The sequence below is a fragment of the Syngnathoides biaculeatus genome, chromosome 12 (genome assembly GCF_019802595.1).
Source record: "Syngnathoides biaculeatus isolate LvHL_M chromosome 12, ASM1980259v1, whole genome shotgun sequence".
Classification (NCBI taxonomy): domain Eukaryota; kingdom Metazoa; phylum Chordata; class Actinopteri; order Syngnathiformes; family Syngnathidae; genus Syngnathoides; species Syngnathoides biaculeatus.
Genome location: NC_084651.1, coordinates 17863462 through 17890618, shown reverse-complemented (window position 1 = coordinate 17890618; position 27157 = coordinate 17863462). Strand labels below are relative to the sequence as shown.

Here is a 27157-nt window from a genome sequence, read left to right as displayed (position 1 = left end):
GGGGGTTTTCAGTATACTACCTATACAGTATTCAATGAGAGAATAGTGGAAATGGCATTTATATGCATCACACTGACAAGTATGGCGATATTTAACACACCGTCACACAATATTTCATTTTGAAGTCGCAAAGGGAACGTGAGAAGGACAAGATTATCTGGAGTCTTTGCTCCAGAGAGTTTCTCACCCTCCCACCTTCCCAAGTGGAGGTGCTGCGTCTGACTGCGAAGTCTAGAGGGAGGAGGTCTGGAGGAAGTGAAAAAAGGAGGATTGGAGAGGAAGGAAAAGTGGAAGACTTGTAGAGGGAGGAAAAAAGGGTCAGCGACAGAGGGCTTGATCACACTCAGTGAAATTAGGAGAGTTGCTTGCATAAACAGCAGCGCGGAAGCAACCCAAAAGCTTGACTGACGAAAAACAGCAAAGCAGCGGAAGATTCGAGTTGGCTTTTTGAAGAAATAGGCTAGCTAATATTTTTCAATACATCGCTGACTTTTTTTTTAAATTCATTTTTGTTGTGTTTTTATTTTGTACTCGTTTGTTTGTTGTGTTTTGTTTTTCGGACGCAGTCTTGAGTTTGCGCAGGTGTGCTCTTGGACTCTGCGTAATTTGGACCCGCTTGCCACATTGCGCCAGGATGCGCGTCTGCCCTTTGCTGGCCTTCCTCTGTCTGCTGAGCGCCGCACACGCTCAAAAGTTCTCCGCTCTCACGGTACGAATGCCCGCTTGCTTGAATTGCCCACATCCACCTCATTTGCGATGCATTTACTTGTGCAACCAATGACTACTTTATGCGCATGGAAGGAGTGTCAGTTTTACTTAGACACAACTTCTTCCCAGTCGCTTTCTATCAATATCAATTATAACAACCTGAAACATAATTAATGCGATTGTGCCGTATCTATGTGCGTGATTGTGTACTCGTGGTTTAAATAAATTAATACAAAAAATATTGTTTTGCAGATGACAGAAACTTTGCTTTTTATTGTACCAAAAAATACACCCCTCATTTTATCCATATATGAACCCAGTGTGTGTTCTATAGTATGTAAGGCAATATTACCATATGTAATATGTACCATATGGCTATGATGTTCCCCTTTGTCCAAACGCTATCAAACAATTTGGATTGTAATCTGGAAAATTCAGATTTTAAAATATTCCTTTAATCCTTTTGGCTGTGTCTGATAGAATGGCACCCCCCCCCCCCCCACCAAAAAAAAATAATAATTGGAAGTTACACTCATTTTGGAAGGGCTCTTTAGCATGTGTTTAACCTCCAAAGCACATTGACATTGTTCTATGGAAGCATGCAGGGCAGCAATGCCTATTGTAATTTTTCGTAAAACTGCTCTGTTTCTGCATTACAGTCTGGTGAAATTATAATTCAATAAAAAAAAAAAAAAAACATTGTTCATTATCAAGTGCACATTCAGCAGCAGGGTGGAATGTGCGCTGTCAAAGGTTTTCCTGATTTACAGGTTGATGTGACAGCTACCTCCCCAAGGCAACATTATTTATGTTCTGGCCCAAAATGCCCTAATATCCAGTTGGAGACAAATGACCATGAGTTGTTAACCTGCAGGTGAAAGGTCAGAGATCCTCTCTCCTGATGACACAGTGGAGCTGTGGAATGTGCATGGGAGGAAATGTTGCACGGGCAAATGCGCCTCTTAATTGTATTTATTTTGTTCACATTGGAGCATTTTTTATAAGTAACCCCCTCTGCCATGTCAATAAAACTTATGTCATGGCCGGTCTGTATCAAACTTCCTCGTTGTGGGTTTCACTTGCGTTTTAATATCATGGCACATGGCAAGCTGGATTTGTCTTCTGCGTGTGATTAACGGTGTATTGTGCGGATGACACATGAGAGGCCGGTTGGTTTCCTGTGAGTAGGCCTGCATGTACTACTTTGTGCATATTTGAGGTCAAAAAAAGAGGCTAGACCTGTGGGACAGTTGACTGGGATTTTCATGAGAACATTTTCCATGGCTGAGGGCATGAAATAGTGAGTGCAGAGATGTGGGCACATCACCACTGCTGTTCTCTTTACAAGTCTTGAATGGATGTCAAACGTATGGCCTCCGTTGGTCCCCATGATTTCATTAAATCAGAGGCCTGTATCAAGCGACCTTCTTACCATCACTTGACACACAGAGGGCTTTCTTCAGCATCGCCTCTTCTTTTGGACATCTTTCACAGCAATTCCTTTGATTGAGTTAGTAGCCTGCATGGTTGGAGGCTGTCACTTTCTTCCCTTTCCACTACGCTTGAGACTAATGATCCCTGTAGCATCCGACCGACCACGCAGGAAACTCCCGCCAAGGCCATTTAACACGTTTACCTCGGCTCTCAGCTGGGGACCCCATTGACCTTGTTTGGCGGTGGTGTGAGGGGCCTCTCAGGGCCTTGGAAGGAGGCTCCCACCCCCACCCCCCAAGCCCAAAAGTCCCATATGAGCCTACAATGTGCTCTCTGCTGGATGCTCGCCTTCTTCATACGCCATTCAGAACCAGAATGTTGCCAGAGATAATTGGATTAGATTTTTATGCTGGTTAGTCTTAGTTGGACACCTGTCTTGTCCTGTCTTGACTCTCTTGTTAGTCCGCCATCTGTTGGTACTGCTACCGAAAACAGAAAAGGTAACGTGTCACACAGACCATGCAGATGAATAAGAAACCATCAAATACAGGAAAAAAAAAAAAGAAAGACTGGTATAAATATTGTACGGACTTGTGACATGTGATGTGCTGCAACCTTCACATCTCATTTGATGCTATCAAGGAAAGTAATGGGGGTATAAGTAATGATTTAATGATAAGTGATGAGAAGTTCCGCTGCCAAACTTCAAAGTAATCTTTCACTCCGTACTGTTGCTGCATGAGGTGTTGGAATGAGTCAGCGCATAGCTCTGCCTCACCCATCCATCATCTCTGGTCAAATGCACAAACATTTGCATCAAAAACCCACTTTCTGAAAAGCTTATATTGGTGGAAAATTTCTCTGTAGCATATTTATCTCAGTGTTTTAAACAGTGATGGTGATTGTGGGTGGCTGATTTCATGGCTCACTTGCTTCTCTTTGCAGTTCTCTTGGAGCTTTATCATAAACTCACAGAGACTTGTCACTTCGCTTTGTGCTGCTCAGCGGACCTCGAGGAGGATGCTGCTTTGATGGATGAATCTGTTTGGATTGTCACGCTGTTGGCTGGCGTGGGGAGATAATGACAATAGCGGTGTTGTAGAGGCGCTGGGATGTCCAGCATGAGATGTGGCAAGGCTTTTAGGCCACCAGCATGGCACGAAACAAGCATGCTGTTTTGAGAAAGTCTTGGTAGAAAGTGTCTTTCTGACCTGTCCTTTTTTTCATTTAGTCAGAATGTAAAAATAGAGGAATGTTGATGAACAAATAGAAAATAATTGTGAGTGACAATGTTTGGGAATTGTTGTGGCAGGAAAAAAAATGGAGTGCCGTAATATTTGAGCACCTGTTCCAATAAAAAAAAAAAAAGATATGCACCAGTTGAAAGAGAACTATAATATCCTTGTTGCGTAAGTGGAGCATATTGAATGTGGAATTCTGTTAAAAAATAGAGAACAATGTTTCTATTTTCAGTTGGATTGTGCTTGTCTTTCAGCAAAGGCTTTCCTTAACTTGAAATGTGCTTAAACATAAGCATGGAGATTTTATTATATTTCCTTGATCAACAATGGGGAATTGTACGTCCGTTTTCTTTGCTGCTTATCCTCACAAGGGTCGTGGGAGTTCTGGAGCCTATCCCAGCTGTCGACAGGCAGGAGGCGGGGTACACCATGAACTGGTTGCCAGCCAATCGCAGGGCACACAGAGACAGACAGCAGACACCCTCACAATCACACCTATGGGCAATTTGGAGTGTCCAATTAAGGTTGCATGATTTTGGGAGCGCGACAGCTGCACCACTGTGCTGCCACAACTGTGCATACAAAAATAAATATGTTAAACTAAAGTACAATTGCACACAATGTGGACACAAAATTTCACTTGTATTTTGGATCTGCTGGATCTGATCTAATTTTTTTCTGAAAAGTCCCTTCAGTCCAAGGTCGTTCTGTGTGGGAATTGAGTACGGTCCAGAGGTATAACAAATACGAAGTTGAGTAGGCCTACCGTTACATCACAAGTAATATTTTTGACATCAAAAAGATGTTATTTTCTACATTAAAATATGACCTGAGTTGCGAATAAAATACTTCACATTAAAGTGGGTGCTCAGTTTACGAATTGTTATGAATTTTGCACATAAATCAGAACACACAAAAAATACATCTGCGCTATAATATAAAACTGGCCTGAATTGTACTGTAAGTATAGCAGTAACTGAATGTGCTGCGTGACCACAAATTATTATGGTACTCTGCAAAATAGTTCATTGCAAGCCATTTGTAAGCCTGAAAGCTTTTCATTTTGAGGACCCCCTGTAGTTTTTTACTCACTGTCTTCATCTGCCCATAACAGGTCCGCGACCCACTTTTGCCTTCTGACCCACTTGTTGAGTATCACTGCTTAATATCACACCTTTTTTTTGGGGGGGGGGGATGAATTCCCAGCTCCTCTACTGGTCGCAACCATTTACTGCACTCCATTTTGTCTCAGATGGTTCTAGCTGGAATGAAGTATGTACAAATGGTTAATTTCTGTACTAAAGTAGAATTTTCATGTATCTGTAGTACAGTACATAAATATACAGTACATTGTATATAAGTGTGTGTGAGTGTGTATGCACAATGAGACTGATCAATCAACAATCAGTTCCACACAATCAGCTGAATTCTCAATGATCAGTTGAGAAAACAGCTAAGTGATTATGATGCCCAGCCCTACTTCAATAAGAATATTATGTATGAGAAGAATTAATTTAACGATGTGTTGACTGTTGTGGTTGTAGTCTCAGCGATCTGGGATTGGTCTGCATCAAACTGAGAGATGTATTAAGATTATGATGTCCTTATTTTACTCCTTGAGATGGTTAAACTATCAGCTACACCTCAGAGGATGATCCAAATGTGGAATTTGGGGAGACGTCACTTCGTTGAATTCATTGGAACAGAGTTTCCAAACATATATTTAGCCAATAACCCAATAGCCTCCAATAATAATTTGAGACCAGTGAAATGCATCCGATCATTTCCGACAGCACACCTGATGATCTCTGACTGGTCACAAATGTGTCGTGAAAACGTGGTTGAGAATCACAGCAGTAAAATGTGCAGGTGTATTCCAAGGCTTGTCAGAGCTGCAATCTCGTACAATCGCAATGTAATTCGCACTTTGTTGGATTCAGCCATTGTTCTTCTTTTCCTTTCGGCTTGTCCCATTAGGGGTTGCCACAGCATGTCATCTTTTTCCATCTTAGCCTATCTCCTGCATCTTCCTTTCCAACCCCAACTGCCCTCATGTCTTCCCTCACCACATCCATAAACCTTCTCTTTGGTCTTCCTCTCGCTCTTTTGGATTCAGCCATTGAAATACAATAAAGACTTTTTTTTCGTGTTTAGTTTTTGCCAACAAGGAAGAAAAGCTGGTTCTCTCAGTATTGGTTGAGCGACAACGGATAAGTGTGCTCTCGTAACGCAAAGTTCTTCGTCATCAGCATTCGTTCATTCATTTGTTCTCCTTGTCTAGATGACATGCAGCTTTGAAAGAAAAGGGACGCAGGCATATTTCTGAAGGGCTCATAATAATGATTGTTTTTGAACATTTTAATTAAATCAACTCCATAACAACTCCTCTTCCGATATGTTTCCACCAGCCTCTTCACTCTGAAAGGATTTATGAGCTGGGTCGACAGGGTTGGCTCAACCCCCCATCTGCACCAACACACACACACATAGCCCAAGGCAACTTTGCCTCCTCCCTCCCTGCCAACCCCCTTCCAGGTGCAGTGCAGCCCTGCAGCCTTGCTCGTCTGAACATAGGAGACTGCCACCAAACACCATCCCTCACTTGATTTGTCAGATGTCAGACGCAACAAATTTCTTTTACTGCTGTTCATCCCACCCTCTGCAGGGTTGTGTGGGTCGTTTGTTCTTGCTCTGTGGCGTGCCGTACCCTTGCTTTTGTACGTAAATTCACAATCAACTTTAGTAGGGATCCACTGTTAATTCACTGAATAGCAGAAAGAGAGTTTATTCACTCAGCTGTCATTGCAAATTGAACAAAAGCCTCAATGGAAACATAATCTCGTGCAAATATTTCCCTTATAAAAACAGACATACAGTATGAAAAGCAAGTTTATCTAAGAGTGTAACTAAATCCAGCACCTGCAAGTTGTTTCTTCTTGGTGTAACTCACGTCTTAATTGCATTAAAGATGAATCATGTGAACTTTATGAAGCCTTAACTCTCCCACTGTAGTAACGCGATGATGCTTGTCATCTATTTGACTGAGCCACTCTATCATCCACTGGCTTTTCAGTCATTGTAGCAGTCACAGTTGGTTGCCACCCCCTTCACCACCACCGCCCTATTGTGTGCCTTGGCGAGGGGGTTTCATACCATGATGGCTGATACAATGGTGGCATTGACACAGGTGATCCGAAGCGTTCAGCCAAGAGTCCGCGTTGTCATGTTTCTCTTTTCATGGCTGAGTAAAACATCGTCGGGTGCGACTCCAGGTGCAGGTGTTGGCACAGACTTACAGAAGAGTTACATTTTCTGCTGGGGTTGACGTTGCCTCAGACAACATATTTGTGTCTATTTGAATTATTTAAGAAATTCTACAGTATGATTGACTCGCAGCCCTATCAATGTCTAAATGATAGTAATTGTTTCACAGTAACTGGACGACATGAATAGAAAGAGATAACCCCATGACGGATACACATGCACCAAATTTATCATGGAATGTACTCACTGATAGTAATAAGAATTCTTTCAACTGCTTCCTCATCGTATCTCCTATTTTCTCCGTGTTGCAGTTCCTGCGGGTGGATCAGGATAAAGAGTGCAACATGGAATGTAGTAGAGCTCCTCGCAAACCCTTGTGTGCCTCAGACGGGAGGACCTTCACATCTCGATGCGAGTTCCTTCGAGCCAAGTGCCGCGACCCCCAGCTGGAGGTCATCCGAGGGCCATGCAAAGGTCAGGTCATGAGTCACGCTTCATCGCCGCCTGATGTTCTCAAATGCGCAGAGGGGGGTCACAGGAGAAACTTCTGGGTTAAATTCATTTCAGCATAATTGATTCTTTGAGTGCTGGGAGGACAAGTGGGGTTGACACGGTGAGAGTGTGTGGGACGCTTTGTTGGCTGCCTCCAGAGGTTCACATTAGCGGAGAACAGATATGGACAGCGTTATTTTCTTATTTCTCCGTCTGTTTCAAAAAGACTTACATTACGTGACATGCACAGTTGAACTTGTGTGCTTTCAGATTATAACAAATCCGTTTCTTCATTAAAGGGGTCTGTGTTGCCCTGACCATAACCTAACGTGTTAGTCGCCCCTCAGTTATGGCGGGAAGCTCTATAGTGTTTTAGGATCGCTGGAAGAAGTGAAGCTCCCCAATGTTGCTGTCTCAATCTCCCACGCTTACTACCCTGGTAGTTATTGTCAGACATGCTACCGTTTGAGACCGTGCAAGTGAAAGTGTTTTTTAAGATAAAGAAAGGTCTTGTTTGATAGAGAAGCATTTTCCACAATTGTATGGCTATGCTAGGTCTCTATGACAACATCTCTTAGCAGACATCTGGATGTAGAGGACCGTGCTGAATTCCAGCTAGGAAGCTGAAAGGGAGGAAAGTCCATGAAAGTCGTATTGTATGTGTCAAAAACAGTGGGTCTATAAGAGTGCAGACCCCCCTCTGCTTCTGGATGGCAAGGGTGAAAGGAGCAAGTGCTGCATTCATATTAGGAGGTGAAAGGAGACAGAGGACTCATTTGGTCTAATAGCACAAAGAGGGTGAGAACGATATTACATTTGTTTTCTAGAACTGAGCTGGAATGAATCACATGTCCTGTCATTTTTTCCATTCAGCCATTTTAGGTTAAAGCCCCCCTGGGACAAGAATGATGGTTTTGGGATTTTCCAATAGATCTAATTAAGCAGTCCTTGATTCCCCGCTTTCCTCTATCACCTTGCCCTTCCTCACGAGTGCCCGTGACACACATACACACACAGACACGCTAAACAAAGACATAGCATGTTCGACTTTGTGCGTCCATTGGAAAATTCATATTGACTATGTAAGCCATGCCAATAACTTGTAGTCTTGTGACCAAATGGGCACATTTTTAAAGTGTTGCGTGAGTCATTGTTTTGATGGTCTATGAACCTGCCAGACAGACTGGCACTGTGTGTCACACTGAGTTACCATTGAAGCGTCTCTGAGACTTTAAACAGATGGTGCAGTTGGCCAACCCGATGAGTTGAAGTCATGGCCGTTTTAGACCCTCTCATCATTAGCACCAAGCACAATAAAATGTATTATTCTTGATAGTTCTTATTGCTTATCTGGTCAAAGAAAAAACCTTTACATGTTTATCATGGGCGGCATGGTGGAAAAAAGTGTTGACCTCACAGTTCAGAGGTCCTGGGTTCAATCCTCGACCTGCCTGTGAGGGGTTTGCATGTTCTCCCCATGCCTGTGTGGGTTTTCTCTGGGCACTCTGGTTTCTTCCCACATCCCAAAAGCATGCAACATTAATCAGACACTCTAACTTGGCCCTAGGTGTGAGTGCGGCTGTTTGTCTCTATGTGCCCTGCGATTGGCTGGCAACCAGTTCAGGGTGTACCCTGCCTCCTACCTGTTGACAGCTGGAATAGGCTCCAGCACTCCCCACGACCCTTGTGAGGATAAGTGGCTAAGAAAATGGATGGATGCATGGATGTTTATCATAAGTGGTAAGTGGGCAGCACGCTGACCTGTCATTGTAGGACATCTGCATCACCGTTCTGTGGATATGGGTTTGAATCTGGTCTTTGGGATTCTTCTGGTCTGTGTAATTTGCATGTTCTCCCGTCTATATCTCCCCTGCCATTGGCTGGCATCCAGGCTAGGGTGTACCCTGCCTCTCGCTCAAAATTATTTGGAATGAGCCCCAGCTCACCCGGGACCCTGATGACAATGGATGCATCTTTATATCAAAAGTAGTTGGCCAGTATATAACAACTGACAATATTTCCCAGAATGGATTTCACAAAGACTGACTTTCATAAGTACCTGTCGCCACATTTATTGATCATGTAGTCATGTATTTTATTAATAAAAGTGTGTAGCACTTTTTTTCAAAAGATGTTTGTAAAAGAAATATATCAGATAGGCAACTGCTTTTGATTTTTAGCCAATATTTGCTCTCCTAGCCCTGTATTTGTGAGGATATGTTATGAATATAAATATAATGTATAGCACAGTACCATGGCTGTCCAAGTAATGGTTTATTGAGTCAATCATTAAGAGTGTTGCAGACTTGCTGGTGTCTTTCCAATCTCAGTTTTATGGGAAAAAGGTTTTATTAGGTGTGCACGTCATATGTTTGCAAGCGGCATATTAAATTCAGCCATCCATTTTCTGTACCGCTTAGCCATCTAAGGCTGGACCCAATCTCAGCTTACTTTCAAATCGCAGGGCACATTTTATTATCTCCCTTTTGTTGTTTGACCCTATATAAGACAGTTATTGAAATTGACCACACACTCGTTTATTTTGTATGCGATTTTTTTTCATAGTCATTATCCTTAGTTGAGAGGTTAAAAAAACATGTGGCAGATGTATATGATTAAATATGACTCCCCAATTAGGTTTACCAAAACTATGTCATTAAGGATCATTGTTTAGTCAATGTAGTTATTGATACTATGTTTAGTGTGACGGTCACGTAAGCAAGCGCTCGCTAGTGCACATTTCTATTTACAAACACTTGAACGGGTACATGATGAGATGGTGAGAGGCAAACCGAGGAAGGTTTAGGTTTGCTTTGTGCATTGTCAGCCCTTTTCTCCATTTGACTGGAATGTTCTGCAGAAGCAGCACGAGACGTCTACTTCCGTAATGGCTTTACCACCAGGCACCATCCAGACCAGCTTCGCGTGCTCCTAATAAGACTAGAATAAGTGTTGGTTCTTGTCCCAGCCACACAAGCATCTGATCTGCTGTTTCCGGAATGTTTTGAATTGTCCGTTCCCCGTCTTCCAACCCCCTAGTTTTTTTTTTTTTTTTAAGTCATCATGCTGCATGCGATTCAGCATCTTGCGCTTTTTGGAAATACTGGGAGTACAGCTGCACAGCATAAGAAAGTAATCGAGCTGTGGGTCGTATTGTGCTTCTCTGTGATGTGTTGTGATTGAGGTGATTTGTGGTTTTCCTCAGATACGTCCAGATGCGTAGCAGAGAAGAAGTACACAGAGCAGCAGGCCAAGAAGCTTTTTCCTCAGGTCTTTGTGCCAGTATGCAACCCCGATGGCACGTATAGTGAGGTAACTAAATAAATGTTAACTTTGGGATGCATGGGATGGTTGCTGTGGGGCGTTTATGCACTGTAGAAACTGGTGGCACGGTGGACTCACAGTTCTGAGGTCCCGGGTTCATTCCCGGACCGGCCTTTGTGGTGTTTGCATGTTCTCCCTGTGCCTGCGTGGGTTTCCTTCGGGTACTCCGGTTTCCTCCCACATTCCAAAAACATGCAACATTAATTGGTCACTTTAAATTGCCCCTAGGTTTAATTGTGAGTGTGGATGTTTGTCGCAATGTGCCCTGCGATTGGCTGGCAACCAGTTCAGGGTGTACCCCGCCTCCTGCCCGTTGATAGCTGGGATAGGCTCCAGCACTCCGCGCAACCCTCGTGAGGATAATCGGATAAGAAAATGGATGGATGGATGGATGGATGGATGGATGGATAGAATGGACCTTTTCGACTGGCGATCTTCAGCTCTGACCCCCTTAGCTACAGTTGGCATGCCCCACAATATTCCAAAATGGCGACTGAACATAACAGGTTTGAACTGGATTCTCTATTGCGTATTCCAGATAATATTGGTGTATGTTTTTTGCCAAATATGTCAGACTTGTCCAAGAGAGTTCTACAGAGAGGTCTCAACTATTTCATGTAAGGATATGTACAAGAAATCAATATTTTGGACGGAGCAGGACGCAATGTCAGAGTTACAACAAAACGTTGGCGATCGATGCAAAAAAACTTTGACGCCTCACAAACTTCATATTGAAATCCAACAGGATAAAATCATGGAATCGTACTGTGCATGTAAAGCAGGGTGAGTACTTTTTACTTGGAAAGATCACGAATAATATCATTGTAGTCTTTATAAGTGAGTGGTTGTATTCATTTAATATCATTGTAGTCTTTATCAGTGTATTCATTTGATTTAGTTCGTAATAGAACCCAGCACCCTGTTTTAAAAGTCTGATGCGATACAAATGCGCAAATAGACATTTCTCTTGCATGACATGGCGCATTTACGTATCACTAACCCGACTCTTCGGCCAAAAACATTACACACTTCCTTCAGCAGGTCAGTGATACAGTAACAAAGTGAAAGTTGTTCTCCTGCAATGTATAAAGCACTGATAATAATTCAATAAAACTCAGAGAAGATACTTGCAGCCTTGTGTTTGTTGATATTGTCCACACTTAGTTGTACCCGTGCTCTTCGGCGACCCTTAATCCATCGTAGACACTTCCTCAACTGTGTTTTAGGCTTTTGGAAAATGAATCAACCGGGCCCCTTGTAAACTAGCATCTTTTATCAGAATTGCACATTCCCCAAGCACATCTGAGGATCATTTTCTTCGTAACCTTAACTTTTCCAAGCGTATGTGACGGATAACCAACACTGCTTGTGGGATATGGCGACAAGAGGGGCGGGTCAAGCGAGGGGTTAAGACAATGCGGCTATCTGATTGGCTATTATTGTACGAGTGATAGACGGGTCGGAAAGGTCCATTGTTTGGGAAGGGAGTAGACAGTTTCACTCTGATACCATTGCAAAAACTTGGTATTTGTGTGTTAATTGCTTTACAGGTACAATGTCACAGCTACACCGGATACTGTTGGTGTGTCACCCCCAATGGCCGACCGATCAGTGGCTCAGCTGTGGCCAATAAAAAGCCTCGGTGCCAAGGTGGGCACAGCTTCCCAAAAAAATGAGATGGCAAAGCAATTATTACTCATCTTAGAAGAAAAACAAAGCAAACACAAATTTATTGCCAGACCTTTTAAAATCAATCTTCATTTAATGATTGTACTGTCGCCACAAGTTACACATTTATAGTGCAGTACGTTTGCCCCCAAACAACATTCAGGTTAACGAACAACCCTGGGTCAGATGGTATCTCCACTTCTTTTTATAATTTACTAGTTAATTATTTTATTTTTCGTGTGAAATTTTAAGACATATATCTCCATTCACATCCAATTAGAAGATAATGTACTGTATTACTGTCTTCTGTGGTGCTAGTAGATGTTTCCTTCTGGGACAGATTATTGTAATTTTATGAAAAATATATATACTGTATGTCATAAGTGATTACATTATCAAGTGTTTTGAGCCATTTAATTAAGATCAAGGTTTTCCTTTTTAGGGTCAAAACAAGAGCGCGCGACCACAAGAGAGCCAGGGAAAGGTGAGAAGTCAATTAAAGACATTGTCAAGTCATTGTTAGTGAGATTTTTTTTTTTGAAAATATTGCTCTCGAGTTCAGATCATGAATTGTTTTTTCCTCATCTTTAAACAAAGGTTGATCTTATTTGCAGAGTTTCAACAATCCCTGAAGCCTCCCATTCTCGTCTATTCATTGCTTGTCTTTAACTCATTAAAATTGCATTTACATTTCTGTCATCTTGTGTGTCAGTACGAGTGCGTCCACCCTTCAAAACTCGTATATGTCAATGTGTGTGTTCGCCTGCATGTGTATAGTGCTGCTCGGATTGCACATTAAGATTCTCCTGCTGCTATCTTATGCACTTGAGAGAGCCTGAAGGCTGTTATAAAATGAATTTGTGAATTGAGTGAAACTTTGAAGCGGAAATATTTGACAATGTTATTATTTTTTTTATTATGCTCAAACATGTGCTGTTGTTTTAACCACTCATCTCAACAGTGTTACTGGATGATTTAAAGTACTTGTCTATTTGTATCACTCAGCCGAGTTGCATTTTTCAGATACAAAGAAATGTTAACACTTCATTCATTACCTTAATTTAGCTTTCAATATCTACCCTTTTCTAGCAACCACAAGTTTTCCTTCTGGGTCCCTTCTATAATAGCTTGCTCTTAACGTTTACAAATTTATCTTTCTAAATGAGGATTTTTTTTTTTTAAATGTATCATGTGAGGGTTTACCATTGATTCAAAGTCCTATTGCTTATGGAAGTAAATTTCTCATGTTTGCATGCTTGATTTAATGGATGTGACTGTATCAAAGTGTGCATGTAATTCTTAAAGAGGTTCTGATTGTCTCTTAGGTACAGTGCCCATCTCAGCATGCGGCACTAATTAAATTTACATCAACCGGAAATTAAAAATTGAAAGGAGGAGGTGAAAGTGGGAGACATGGGAAAAGCGGTTTGGGGTGTGGGTGGCAAAAATTTTAATAAACTGTAGATGTGCAGTGTGTCTGCACTGAAAATAGCAATAATTACAGCAATATTTTCAACCCACAGAAGCCCATCAGTACCAAAACATTCCATGACAGCTGTCAAAGTACTTTTATTGTCAAGGGATTGAAGCATCATTAAAGGACAAAATGCTTAACCATAAACCCTTCTCTGGTGCTTAACTTGACAAATTCATTCCCTGCTGGAAACATATGCAGCTTATGACTGGCAAACAGCAGTAAATCTAATACCCGTAAGACCACAAATTGCGCAGGGGTTTCCTGGCAGATGCAAAAAGGAGGTGTTGCAGTCATGTAAAGAACCTCAACGATAGATCATTAGTGGTTGATAATAAATCCCAATCATAAATACACTGTTTTTTTTCAAATGGGATTTCAATCCCTCACTACATAGGTGCAACACACAACTATGTAGTCTGATCCATCAATCAAGAAGATGAACAGCTGGTATAACAAAGTGACATTCAATGGACGTGCCTACAACGAACAATACATTGTTTAAAGAAAGATGTTGACTCTTGATCGTTGTTTGTGGAGCCATCCATTTGATTTGGCCTGACCCATGCACTAGCAGCTTTACTTACGGAGAATGAGTGACCCTCAGTGAGGTTAACCACACCTATGGCCTTGGCTTCACCCTTAGCGATCCCAAACCTCCATCCCCGTCCTCTTCTTTCCACAAATCAAACAAACACACACCAAACAAACACTAAGATGAACTCCCTGACTAGGCCACTGCATTCTTCAACACTTGTGTCTTTTCTACCTTTATTTATGCTTGGAAAAAGAAGCACAGGAAGGAGAGCGAGATACTGTGGGTTCCATTTTCATCGCCTGCAAAAATTCGGCGCAGCCAGGAGTGCGTGCAAGTCTACCCCAGAGGCGAGTTTGACCGGTGTAGGTAATTTCGTAGGCTAGCGGCGAGCGGATGGAGGGGAGATTGAGCGCGACTCCACTGCTGTAGGGGTAGTTACAGTCTACCTTTGGTCACCGTCATTCGAAGTGGCTCCTCTCATTTCCTTTAAAATTGTGGTGCACTAGTGGCTTCCACCATCCCCACCGCGAACCAAGAGGGATTTGTCAGCATGGCGGCCAGATCTCTGATAATTCATTGGAATCCTGCTGGTGATCACACTTACAAAAATGATAGTGTTAATTTTGAGCTGATTTCAGGATGTGATTAAAGATTGAGCCAGGGCATCATGACAGGAGACTCATTAACTACTCTCTGTATAGCTGGCAAATGTGTATTTGCACTGAATTATGCGTGAGTGGAGCACTATGACAGCACTCTACCAACAGACAATGTGAGCTGGTACCCTTATTAAACAGAATGAGATGGTGATAACTGCAGGTGACTTAAAAAAAAAATTCGACAGAGCTCGGTCTCTGTTTGCCTGTGCCCGATCAAATTCACCAAAATTGTCTACCCTGCACCAGAAATTAAAAATGGTATGAGCATGTGTACATTTAGATCAACCTTTTGTCACCCTGCCAGGCGCATCTCCAAGGACTTTCCCTCTAGTGAGCTGGAACACCCAGCTTGGCACAGAACGGTCAACAAAACTTGAAAGCACACACGGCAAGACTTGTGGTTGCATTTTCCCTGTTACAGATGCAATGTCTACAAAGATTATTTTTATTGATTACATTTGCTCTGTCTCCCATAGCACAATGATACCCATGGGAGTATATGACCACTAACTTCTTTTCTTCTCTTATTGTAACTTCCCTTTCTCTGCTTTATACACACACACGCACACTCACACGCACACACACACACAACCACTCCTTTATTTCACCTCTATTTCTTCCTCCACCCTTCTTGGCCGGGCAACGTGCAAATATCACAAAGTTATGTATCATGTTTATCAAGTTTACTCTTGTAATTGTAGTCTCTTTGCAAATATTCTCCATTCTAAATGCAGATGAGACTGGCTTAGTGGTGGATCCACAACCTCCTGCGGATGAAGAAGGTGAGACTAGCTGTCCACTCATCCATCCATCCATTAGTCATCAGCCATCATCACACTCTTTGTATGATTTGTAGTCAATAATACTGGTGGTTTAATACTGTTGTAAAATTGCTGAATCAACACATCTTGAAAATGATTGGAAGTTAGCATTAGGCTATCCTATGTAAAGTTTGCAGGTTCTCTGTGTACTCTGGCTTCCTCTCACATTCTATTAATATGCATGGTATCTTTTTTGATGACTTTAAATTGCCCATAGGTGGGAATGGTTGTTTGTTTATATGTCTCTGTGATTGGCTGGTGACCAGAGTGGGGTCTATCCTGCCTCAAGTCCAAAGTAATTTGGGAAAGGTCCAGGTCACCCATAACTCGAACAAAGACAGGAGGAATAGAAAGTGGATAGATGGATGTTTTATATATCCCTACTGTATTTCTGCAACATGACCTTGTTAAACTGTGGTTAATGTGGACACAGTATCATTCTATACGCTTCAAGAATGCATAGTTAAATTAGATTATTTTGGACAGTTGGATGGGGCACGTCCACATACAATACTACAAAAACAGAGGAAGCAGAAGAACTTGTGCATGACAATTCAAATCACTTTTTCTCTCTCTTTCTCTCGCTCTCATTATGTTTGAGTTTTTTCATAATTTCATTGTCGGAAGAATATCTTTTTTTTCTTTTTTTTAAATAATGTGATCATCGAAAGGCTAAATTACACTTACAGCCAAGTTCATGTTTTACCCAACCCAGATTTTCCCTTTTTCCACCCATATCCGTCAAATGCAGTTTACTTTTTGCAATTTCAGATCCAAGAACCTTGATGTCTGTGTGTTTTGGAAGTACATTTGGCTCAAATAATAAATGACTGTGTTTTCAATTGATGCAAATAAAGCTGTCATGGTGATACCTTTCAGACATCATTTCCCAGTACCCCACTCTGTGGACGGAGCAGGTCCGCAGTCGGCAGAACAATAGAACCAGAGCACCATGTGAGTTTCAACATTTTTTTTCATTGTGATTGAGTGTTTGCAGACCTCAAAAGAAAGCAGGCTTTGTGTTTTGCTACAGACGTTAGAGAGCCATCATCGTTTGCGGCTGCTCCTCAACAGATGGGTGGGAGGCAGGGGAGGGTGCGGGGTCTTGGTGTTGGGAGTACATGATGCTTCTGGGGCCTGGTTTGCTGTGGTTCTTCTTTTTGCAGACTATTCGTAATCATCAGCACATGGAACAAACACAGTATCTCCTATTCTTTTGGCCTGATCCGTGCTGTTCTTTGACTCACACTGTACAGTGATCCGAGCACACAGATCAGTTACCTCTTTGGACTTTGGCAATTTGTGTTTCTTCCTGCATAAAACATTCATCTAAGCTCAAAAGTGCGCATGCATGGCTGCATTTGTGTATGAATCCCATTATCATAATTTAAAACCAATTAAAAAAAAGCCATGAGAAATGCGGGTAGGATGGTTTTGATTAACATGCACACTTTGGGGTATTGAGAGGCAAAGAAGGAAAATGAGCTTAACAGAGAGCGCCCATATGGAGCTACTGGAGTGAGGAGAGTCCGTGAAGAAAAGCAGGGAGGCATTTCATTCAGTCCCTTTTGTGTGTGTGTCTGTGCGTGCAAAGATTTCTTATGAAAATAAACAAAGGGATATCCATAATGCTGCATAATTGTTTCCGATCCTTCAAGGAATCAGCAAAAAAAAAAAAGAGCCTTCTTGGCCAGAGGGGATGAGCTTGCATCTGTGAATTTAATACTTAATGTCTCTTGGATATCTGCACAGCAGAAGATTAAATCCTTCTGGGGCTTTGCAAAAACCCTGTCGTCAGTGCGGTGCAAAGCTCACTCACTCCCCAGGGCCAGATTTTTTTTTTATGCCCACTTCAAAAATCAATCTTCAGGGGGAATATTCCAAATTGGAAAAACGCCCTGGAAAATTCATAGGGTGATGGCTGTTGATGCCCCCTAAATCCTGCTCGTAGGCCCTACATCCAGGTTTATGCCCTTCTTTACCCTGTCCCTACCCTTTGCACGCCACTGCCCATCTTTGTTCCTCGTGAGACCATCAGATTTTTCTGTCAGAAAGAAGTGAATTGCGAAAAAGTAAATAAAGATCCACGTGGTTGGCATCATTACAATAAGCTACATTGCAGTAGAGTGTCAGTATGTGAGGGTGTGTGAAAGCGAAGGTTCCAGGCTTTTCTATTTGTCTTGAATGTTTCTCTCTCTGTCACTTAAGAGTACATCCACAGCGCATGGGTGAGCTTTTAAATATTTACTTGACGAGCGACACGGGGTGCTGGGCTGGTGTGTCATTAGCCCAATAATGTCTGTAAACAATGCCACGGGGGGGGGGGGCAGATACAGCAGTCAGCACCCTGTCTCTGCAGCACTTGTGTGCCGCTGCTTTTCCTTCCAGTGGTTCAACATCTACCTGCAATTACATGAAAATGTGTTCATGTGACTATAATGTCTCTGTGATCTTGCTCTGCAGCCTCATCATGTGACCAAGAACAACAGTCTGCTCAAGAGGAGGCGAGGCAGCACAAGAATGATGCTGTATTTGTTCCGGATTGTGGCCAAGGGGGATTGTACAAACCAGTCCAGTGTCACCCCTCTACTGGTTACTGCTGGTGTGTCCTAGTGGACACTGGACGGCCCATACCTGGTACCTCCACCAGGTAGGGCAGACTACCTTGAGAATGGACTGACCGATTACTGCTGATTACCGCCTCTTTGCGTTGCATTGATTTTGTTTGATTTTATATTGAGGGAGGAACTTGGACAGTCTTATGAATCCAATGCCTGACATGAGTTGATGACATGACATGATGCCTGACAACATCCAATGATAGACGGTCTCAACCCCCTTCTTTCCAAATCTCATGTTATATCTTGAGCCCTCTTTAGGGTAAACTGTAAAGTGGAAACTCATTTTCGTAATTTAATCTTTTCAGTAATTCTGTTCATGAACCAAGGTAATCTTTCCCAATGAGATAAATGGAAATTACGTTAATCCGATTCGACCAAAAAGGAAGTTTTATTTATCATATTTTGAATTTTCGTGTCTGGTTGATAATACATGCAGTTGTTTGTGTGCACCTGTGTTCAGCTTTTGAGCTGTGCTGAAACAAATGCTGTACAGATTAGTTTGCTTTATTATTATTATTATTATTATTATCATTTCTATTACAGTAGGGCACCACACCTAATGCAGATGTTAGATTTCACCAAATCAAACATTTTCATGTTTAGCTATTCACTTTTTTTTTTTTCATTAGTAGAACAGTTATGGTTTCTAATTTCACTATCTCTAGCAGTTTTCACTTTGTTTGGAGCCAAACCTGGTCCAATTATGATTTTTTAAAAAACAAACATACTTGGAATGTGTGAGCATGGGAGACAATGAAGATGTATACCCAGGAGATAATTTACAGCTCTGTCTTCCACAGCCATCCCAAGACTTTTAATGAACTAAGTAGTGCATGAATGGAGTATTTCTTTTTAATATGATTGTGCTTCTTCACCTAATTGATCATCAAGTGTTGTTCATAAACGGACAGACCATGAAGGAAAAATAAAGCAAGCAATGACATTTGAACACAGATCTCTTCCAAAACAAAACTAACCATGTGAAAATGTGAAAGTGGTGAATTACTTTGTCCATATTTTTGTGAGTGGGCATGGTACATCCTCATTCAAGAGTGATAACATAAGATGGATGCCGTACTGTTTCACACTGGACCTGTAGAAAGTTTTATTAATTAGGTGGTGACTTAAACTTAAAAAATAAATGATTATGCTTTCATTTTTTTAAGCATCTTCTGCAAAACGAACCTGGCTTCTTTTTGGCCCATACACATAATCTGCAAAATTGTCGAGTCACAAGACTCGAGCTAGATCCCAGGCAAAATTCACTGTGCTAGAAGGTGCAAGACATTTATGGACAAACATCAGTTCCACTCACCAGTGGTATTTTACCGTTTTCATCCTGAGGCATGTGTGACATAGTGAATTTAGGTGGCAAAAATTTTAATATTTATTTTCTCCTTCTGTACACCACTCCACAAAACTCTGTGGGATTTTATTGTGTACAGTTTGCATAATCCTGCTCACTATGTCACACACCAGCAAACAAACAGCGATCAAAAACAAAAACATTTCACCTTTGTGCTCGGTTGCTGTAACATCACAGCTGACAATGAGCCAGAGGTCATCCAGGCTGGCAGTGTGTGGCACTGGTGCACTTGGTATTGGTACACATGGCTTGTTATCAGATTAACAAGGAACCAGGCAGAGAGCCAAAGAGCACATTAGCACACACAGAAGTATGGATTGTGACACTTCTCTTGACTTGTCCCAGGCCAGCTTTTGGCCCAGTAGCAGAGCAGTGTGAGTGCGGCTCTGGCGTGCCAAGGGGAAGCTCTGAAAGCTTCCTTGTCCCACGCTCCCTGTCTGCCTTTCTCCCTCTATAATTTCGCCTTGTCACCCTTGCAGTCCTCATACCAGACGGTAAATCATTTCCCCTTTTTGGATGTGTTTAAGGGCCACTGCTTTTCCACAACTATTTTAATGTCATGGATTTATAACAAATTTTATTGTTGCAAACTGTCTCTTTGGTACATTTCACAGTGAGTGACATAACATACAGTATGATTAACCTGTTTCTTGTTCTCAAGGTATGAGCAGCCAAAGTGCGATGGCAATGCAAGGGCCCATCCAACAAAACCAAAGGACTATTACAGAAGCAGACATCTACAAGGTATGTCTCACTGACGGATAGACTCTTTTCTTTTCTTCTCTGCTCAGACCACATGGAGAAGTTCCTTAGTCATTGGCCCCCCACTGCTGCCATCCTTCAAAGCTTGTGATAGCAATGTAGGCGTGTCTGTTTGCTGATATCATTAGCAGTGTTGGTCAAGGAAGCGCTTGATAAAGACTTGAGGATTGCCAGATTTGGTCCCTTCTGGTTAGTTAGCCAGGAGACAGAACGGTGGAGATTCATCCACGCTAGCATGTGGAGATGGAGGATAGTGGGATGAGGAAAGATTGGAGATAAGGAGAAGCAGCAGGGGACAAAGGTGGAGGTAATGGCTCATGGGAAGTGAGAGACATGCAGTGATACTGTAGCCTGACAATACCTTCGACAACACAATTAAAAGTGAGTATGGTGTTTTTGAGAGTTGTCAGCGTGGCTTACTTGTAAAGTTTGAAAAACTGGAAAAGGGATAGCCCATTTTCATTCATTCATTTCTGTTCTGTCCAGGTTTTTTTTTATCTTGCAAAGAGGTCCCCATGCCTTGTTGGATATGCCCTTTTAATGCACCATTCTAATATATTTGAAACCTAATTTTCCCAGTCAAAAAACATTTTGATTCATCTTGGCCCTGCCCCCCCCCCAAAAAAAAATGCTGCATTGTAAAACAGGTAGTAGGAGTGGCAGTCAGGAGTGCATAATAGATCTCTACCCAGGTTGAGGTGTTAATAAAAGCAAGGAGTCCAGTGTCATATTTGTAACAGATGCCATAGTCATGGAACTCTAACGTTTAAATTATTTTGCAAAAGAACATGTTCTATCATGACTCAAATAGCAAATAAATGAATAACACACATTTTTTTAATCCAAAATTGTTGTTCTTCCTTGGCAAATATGCCTTCACTCAAAAAGGTTTCATGGAACCTGAAAATTAAAAGAAAACTTCAGTTGAAGTAATTAAATACAAAATGTAGTCCTGTGAAATACGTGAAGGAGATGCAGCAGAGAACAAGCGCAAATTTAGTTGAAAAGTTGAAATGAAGAAAGAGTGTTTAAAATACAGTGGGTGTGGACTGCTGCTATTTTGGTCGATTCTCACTGATGGATGTGCGCATAAACATTATCACTCAACCACTTGCAATCATTATTTGCCATGTTTGGCCAGATTCTATTACCCTTCCCATAAATTCAAATGCATGTTGCATTTAATTGTATCCTCCGAGATCAAATTGCAGACAAAGTACAGCAATTATAGCCTGCAGCTTAACCAAACCACAGTTTGCGCTGTGCTTGGCAGTGTAGCAGTTTCGTTTTTCTTTTTTCTTTTCCTTTTTTTTTTGTGGTGGTTTGGTAAACATGCTAATACTCCAGGGGCCAATGCACAGAGCTTCCAGTGTTCTTCTCCAGTCTTCAAGTGTTTATGCAGCCGTGCTCCAGACCAGACATGGCCACGCCGCCTCACAGGTGCTGCATTTTAGCAGCAGAGCAACTCTGGCTCTGCTCACAGATGACCTGTGTTGCCAAAAAAGTGTGACGGCCTGTCATAGATGAACACTGCATGTGTCAGCCAATATTACTCATCACTTTTGGTGTTTGCGCTTATACTGACGGCATTGCTAGACCGATGAGCCACACTGTGCGTGAAATGTTGCGAAACACAAACTCAAATAATATATTTATTTGTCACGTCAGCTGAAACAAATATTTATGAACAGACTTCATGCTGCTCTAGAGACAACATGCACTAAACGCCCATTTCGAAATGCACCTGGGCACTGTTGAAAAAATAAAAATAAAAAAAAATAATCCCCAGCAGCTTGTTTGCTTAATGAGCAATTGCGTCAGTGGTTGTAAACCTGGTTACTGTATAAACTAGGCAAAATTACAAATGTCGCCTTCACATCACTTTAGTCCACTTGCTGTCGAAGCGGTGGCGTTGAAAGGTTTATGGGGCGAGATGCAAAAAAAGGAGCCACTTGCCCTGAAAGGAGCTGGAGTGGAAAGTAATGTATTTGACGTTCTTTCTCTCCACAGTGGGATCATGGGATACTTTTTGGGCAAGCACTGGGAGCTGCCGATGTGAGTGCTGACAGAGCTGTGCTCCATGTGGCTCCATAAAATAACATTGCTTCTTATTGAAAGCAACACAAGGGTACACACATTCCCTTTTTGGCCAACCCTTTGCAGCACGCAGCAGCTTGATAAATGGAGCCATTGGAACAGATGCAGGAAATAATCTTGAGATTTGATGCTTTCTTGACTTGAGCTGTCAAACATGGGCATTGAAGGTACAATCATAAAAACAAATGTAGTTTTTATTTGAAAGACAGCTGATTAGCTCATGGTAACCAGACATCTGCAGCCAATAGAGGCAGAGTTTCAAATGATGATTTGCACTTTATTTCTGCAGCAATACGAGGTAAAGGTTCGCGCTCAAGACACAAACCTAACCTCCTTCAATAATGGCGTAAAATCACTTTGTCTTCTGATGGTGCAATTGTGTGTATGGCTCAACATATTTACCACAAGAGTGCCATTTTGGAAGCTCACAGGTGTATCACAAATTTTACTCAGGTCAAGCCATTGAGGGCCCCCTAAAACCTGAATGCAAATCTGCTCAGTTTGTGAAGAAGAGCACGGGAGAGTTTGGGCATATGTATTATCCAACCTAGGACAACGGATCCACAATATTTGGGCGGGGCGGCGAGGAGGTGTGGTGTTGAGTCGCCACCTGTTAGAGAGGACCAAAGCATGCAATTATCTCCAACGAGGGAGAATCTGGCCCCGCAGGCCTGAGCCGTAAAAAGTGTAGCAGTGGAAAAGCCGAGGGATGTCAGACTGTGAGAAAGAGGCAAGTCAGAAGAAAACTCCAAGAATTTTTCAGACCTCTGTAGCCTTCAGCTCCTCCACAGTAACCCACCGGTACTTGCCTCACTCTTAAAACTATATACAACCAAACAGACAGTTACTATCATTAGGGTCATTCCACCCTAGGCCTATTTTCTTAGTTCTCATTTTTCTACAATTAATATTGTCCTCATTGTTAGATTGATGGACTATAGCAGAATGAGTTTCTATTTGGTTTGGTATGTTACATAATCCCACCATTAGAATGTCCATCAGTACTTGGCTCACTCATGACTATGTTTGGTCTCAGGTGCTGGATGGACATACACATACAATGTTTAGGAATAGCATCAGTGTCCAGCTGTCAAAAACCACTCAGGGACCTCTTGGGTGATTGACAGACATCCTGTTCCTCCTCTAGATGATGGGGAGGTCTGAAACTTTATGAGGAGCTAAAGACAACAGTGAGAGATGTGTTTGGGCTTATTTTCTCCTCTGCTCTTTTACACGCTGAAACTACACTACCTGTTATATGACGTCCCTCCCCAGCCATTTATAAGGCCACCTATGACGGCAGCATTCCACACTCGAATGCTGTTAACAAGGAGGATACGGTTCTGTGTTTGTTGAGATCCTTACACCACCACCTTGCATCGACCACATGATTTCCAAGCTTGCACGCTCATCTTTGTTGCCTTGTTTTCCAGGTTGTCCCGGTGCAAAGAAAACGGAGTTTCTGACAAGCGTTCTGGATGCGCTCTCAACAGACATGGTTCACGCAGTCACAGATCCAGCATCCGCCGGAAAGTATGATGCTTAACTATGGCTTTATTACCCTCAAAATAATTTTGTGCTCTAGTCAAACAAGTGTTAGTGAAACTTCTAAGGTTGAAAAAAAAAACAAATGAATGCTAATATCAGACAAAGGAAACAGAAAATGCAGTTAGTGATTTAATTTACAAAGGGGTAGATATATGTAAAGCGACTCATCTCTTTGTAAAAAAGTAATTGCAACCTTGTTTAGTGATTAATTAACTGTGGATATGACATTTACGGGATATGTAATAATAATTACAGAATACCTAGTACATAATAATAACATAATAACATTTGCACTGACCAGACCTCAAGTTATGTTCAATAAAGAAATCACTCAAATGCAACATGTGTGACAAAAGCAACTCAGTCAAAAGATCTCAAAATGCTGCAACAAAATGCCACCATACAAAGAAATTCAAGAACAGCTGGGAAATACATTCATTGAGATTTATCAGTGTGGAAAGTGTTACAAAGCCATTTCTAAAGCTTCAGCACTCCAGCAAACCACGGTGAGAGCCATTATCCACAAATGGAGAAAACATGGAACAGTGGTGAAAGGAGTGAAAAAGAACAACATAATTTTACACCACGCACCATTCATAACCTCAAAATATTGTATGTCAAGGCCATCTTACATTTGGAATCCTGTATAGGCCAAAAATAACATTTACTCTTATTCATGCAAAAACCCTCTCATGCTTACCAAAATCTCACATCGCAAACTCCTCCCCCCCCCTATACACACACACACAAACACACACAAAACCCACTTAAACACAAAAAACCTCCCACACAAATTCAAACAACACTAAAACAACTGTCCCACACCTAATGAAGAGCAGGGAGTCCTCGTTAAGTCTCTTGTCGTTAACAAAACTCTTGGCCCCTTGCACGTTTTCCTATAATAGCGATTACAATTTTCAGCTGCGCCTCCTCAGGGGATTCAACCTTAGCGATTCCACTGTAAAGACACAAAATAAATATATTATTTCATTAAACCTGACTAGTGGAGATGGGAAACGCCATACCAGCCTGATGATTTTTATCTTCTAGAGTGATGGAGCCCGACCCAAACCACACGCTAGAGGAAAGGGTGGTCCACTGGTATTTTGGTCAGCTGGATAAAAACTCCAGCGGTGACATTGGAAAAAAGGAGATCAAGCCATTCAAACGATTCCTGCGCAAGAAATCCAAACCCAAGAAGTGTGTCAAGAAGTTTGTGGAGTATTGTGACATCAGCAACGACAAAGCCCTGTCCCTGCAGGAGCTGATGGGTTGTTTGGGGGTGACCAAGGAAGAAGGTGAGTTGAGAAATACCACCATGGAAATCACTGTGATGAGGCTTACAGGCTTAGCAACAATAACTAAGGGGATTGGAGGTTAGAGAGAGGTCAATTTACAGTACACTTGGTGTAGACAGAAGGATGTGACATTAATCCAGATTGAGGATGTATTTCCTCCATACAGTGGCATTTAAAGTTTCTGTCACTCTTTGTCTTACAGGGGCCAAAACAGGAGAAGGCTTATCTCCCAGTAGACTTGTAAGTCAACTATTCCTCCTCCCCCCAATTCCTACCCAATATTAACACTCTAACTATTTTTGTCACCTTCAATAATACTCGGTTCATTTAGCTCTAAATGTCAATGCCTGTGTATATTTTCATTCATGCAGGTCGTTTTATTCTCAGGGCATCGTATTGACTGCAGCTGGACTGTTTGGAAGTCAACCAGACAAGTCCAGTGGTGATCAATTCAAAACCCCGAGAATGCCGTCAATGTCCTTACATAATGTAAATTAGTTTCACAAGTTTCAGAAGTCATCTGAGGAAGCAGCAGACAAACATTTTAGAAAAGCCAGACAAAAAAAATACAAATAAAATCCAGTGATTGGATAAATGCTTTGTCCATCAGGTCTTTTGTTGATGAAGAATAAACCTCTTTGTTTCTCATTTATTTTTTCACTGGAGATTTAATTACAATTCAAACAAAATACCAGCCTTACAACAATATTTTATGTCAAGCTGTTTCACAACAATTTGGCTAAACACAAAAATCTTAATGTTGTACCAAATTAATATTGTTGTGCTCAAGGAGCTTTCATCCAATGCAATTGTGTGGAACTGCTAGACGTAAAATAAATAGCTTGAGTTGTTTTCTCTTTTTGTTCCTTTTTTCTTTTGAAAATGAATGAAAAATTACAGACATGCATATATAGCTACATATGAATACCAAAGTGATGTGACCTTTGCTTGTGACTTCTCCTCAGCACCCCTCGAAGAAGCAAGGCTAAAAAAGCAACGGAGAATCTCGCTTCCTCTTGGTGATTCTGCCATCACCAATCGGCCACAACGGAAATCATAGTATTTGCACTTTGTACTTTAAAGTAAAATGTAAATTCACTTTGTAGAAATAAGGTATTTAATCAGACTGCTGAATCTGTGAATGTTGTAGTTAGCTTTATTGTGTGTGTGTGTGGTGTGTGTGTGTCCTGACGAGCAAAATGGATTAACACATACAATGTATGTGTCCTTTGAGTGTCTGAGTTGTACAAGTTTTCATGTTTGATGTTTCATATCGTGCCGCTTTCTGTGGACCTTTCCTCTTGTGTTGATGACTATAAAGCTGTTCTAGTTTTCTCATAGATTACACCCTTTCATTTGGAACATAGTATTTTTTCCTGTGTCATTAATAGCAGCATGTTTCAAACACTAACATGAGAAACATGCTAAAGATTTCCATGTATTCTTGTTTATTAGAAATAAAGAACTGTTTTATACATATTTTGTTTTTGTCCGTGTCTAGTCAACTGCTAATTAGCATGAGTAATGTTTTTGTGTGTGTCAATCTAATCCAATTAGACTGCTTGAGTTATTTACATATGTAACATAATTGCTATGTTTTTTGTTGCCATGTGTGTTGTATTCAATAAAACACCTTGTTGACACAGTCCTAAAAATGTGTTAATCATACATAGCAAAGGTCGTGCATCATCCTACTATGAGACAGTTTGCTAATTCCCCCAGAGCAACATTTTAGAATGGGGGGGGGTGGACTGTTCTTTTTTTTACTTATCACAGGTTTCCCATGTACCCATGTAAATTGAGGATAGATGGATGGACCAATCACCATTGGGTAATAAGTGC

At 41.6% G+C, this 27157-nt stretch overlaps 1 protein-coding gene across 2 annotated transcripts; it reads left to right on the top strand.

Annotated features, from left to right (window-relative positions):
- The first annotated feature begins 201 nt into the window (after positions 1–201).
- smoc2 (SPARC related modular calcium binding 2) lies at positions 202–26970 on the top strand. Of its 2 annotated transcripts, none has more exons than XM_061837845.1 (13): positions 202–709; positions 6959–7121; positions 10345–10451; positions 12014–12113; positions 12574–12615; positions 15504–15584; positions 16503–16577; positions 18087–18273; positions 20272–20354; positions 23903–24002; positions 25068–25315; positions 25518–25555; positions 26281–26970. In XM_061837845.1, the coding sequence occupies exons 1-13, from the start codon at positions 635–637 to the stop codon at positions 26302–26304; spliced, it is 1323 nt and encodes a 440-aa protein (XP_061693829.1). In that variant the 5' UTR covers positions 202–634; the 3' UTR covers positions 26305–26970. The 2 variants fall into 2 exon arrangements, with proteins under 2 accessions (XP_061693829.1, XP_061693830.1); XM_061837846.1 differs by having other exon boundaries at positions 203–709; positions 15537–15584.
- Positions 26971–27157: the final 187 nt, after the last annotated feature.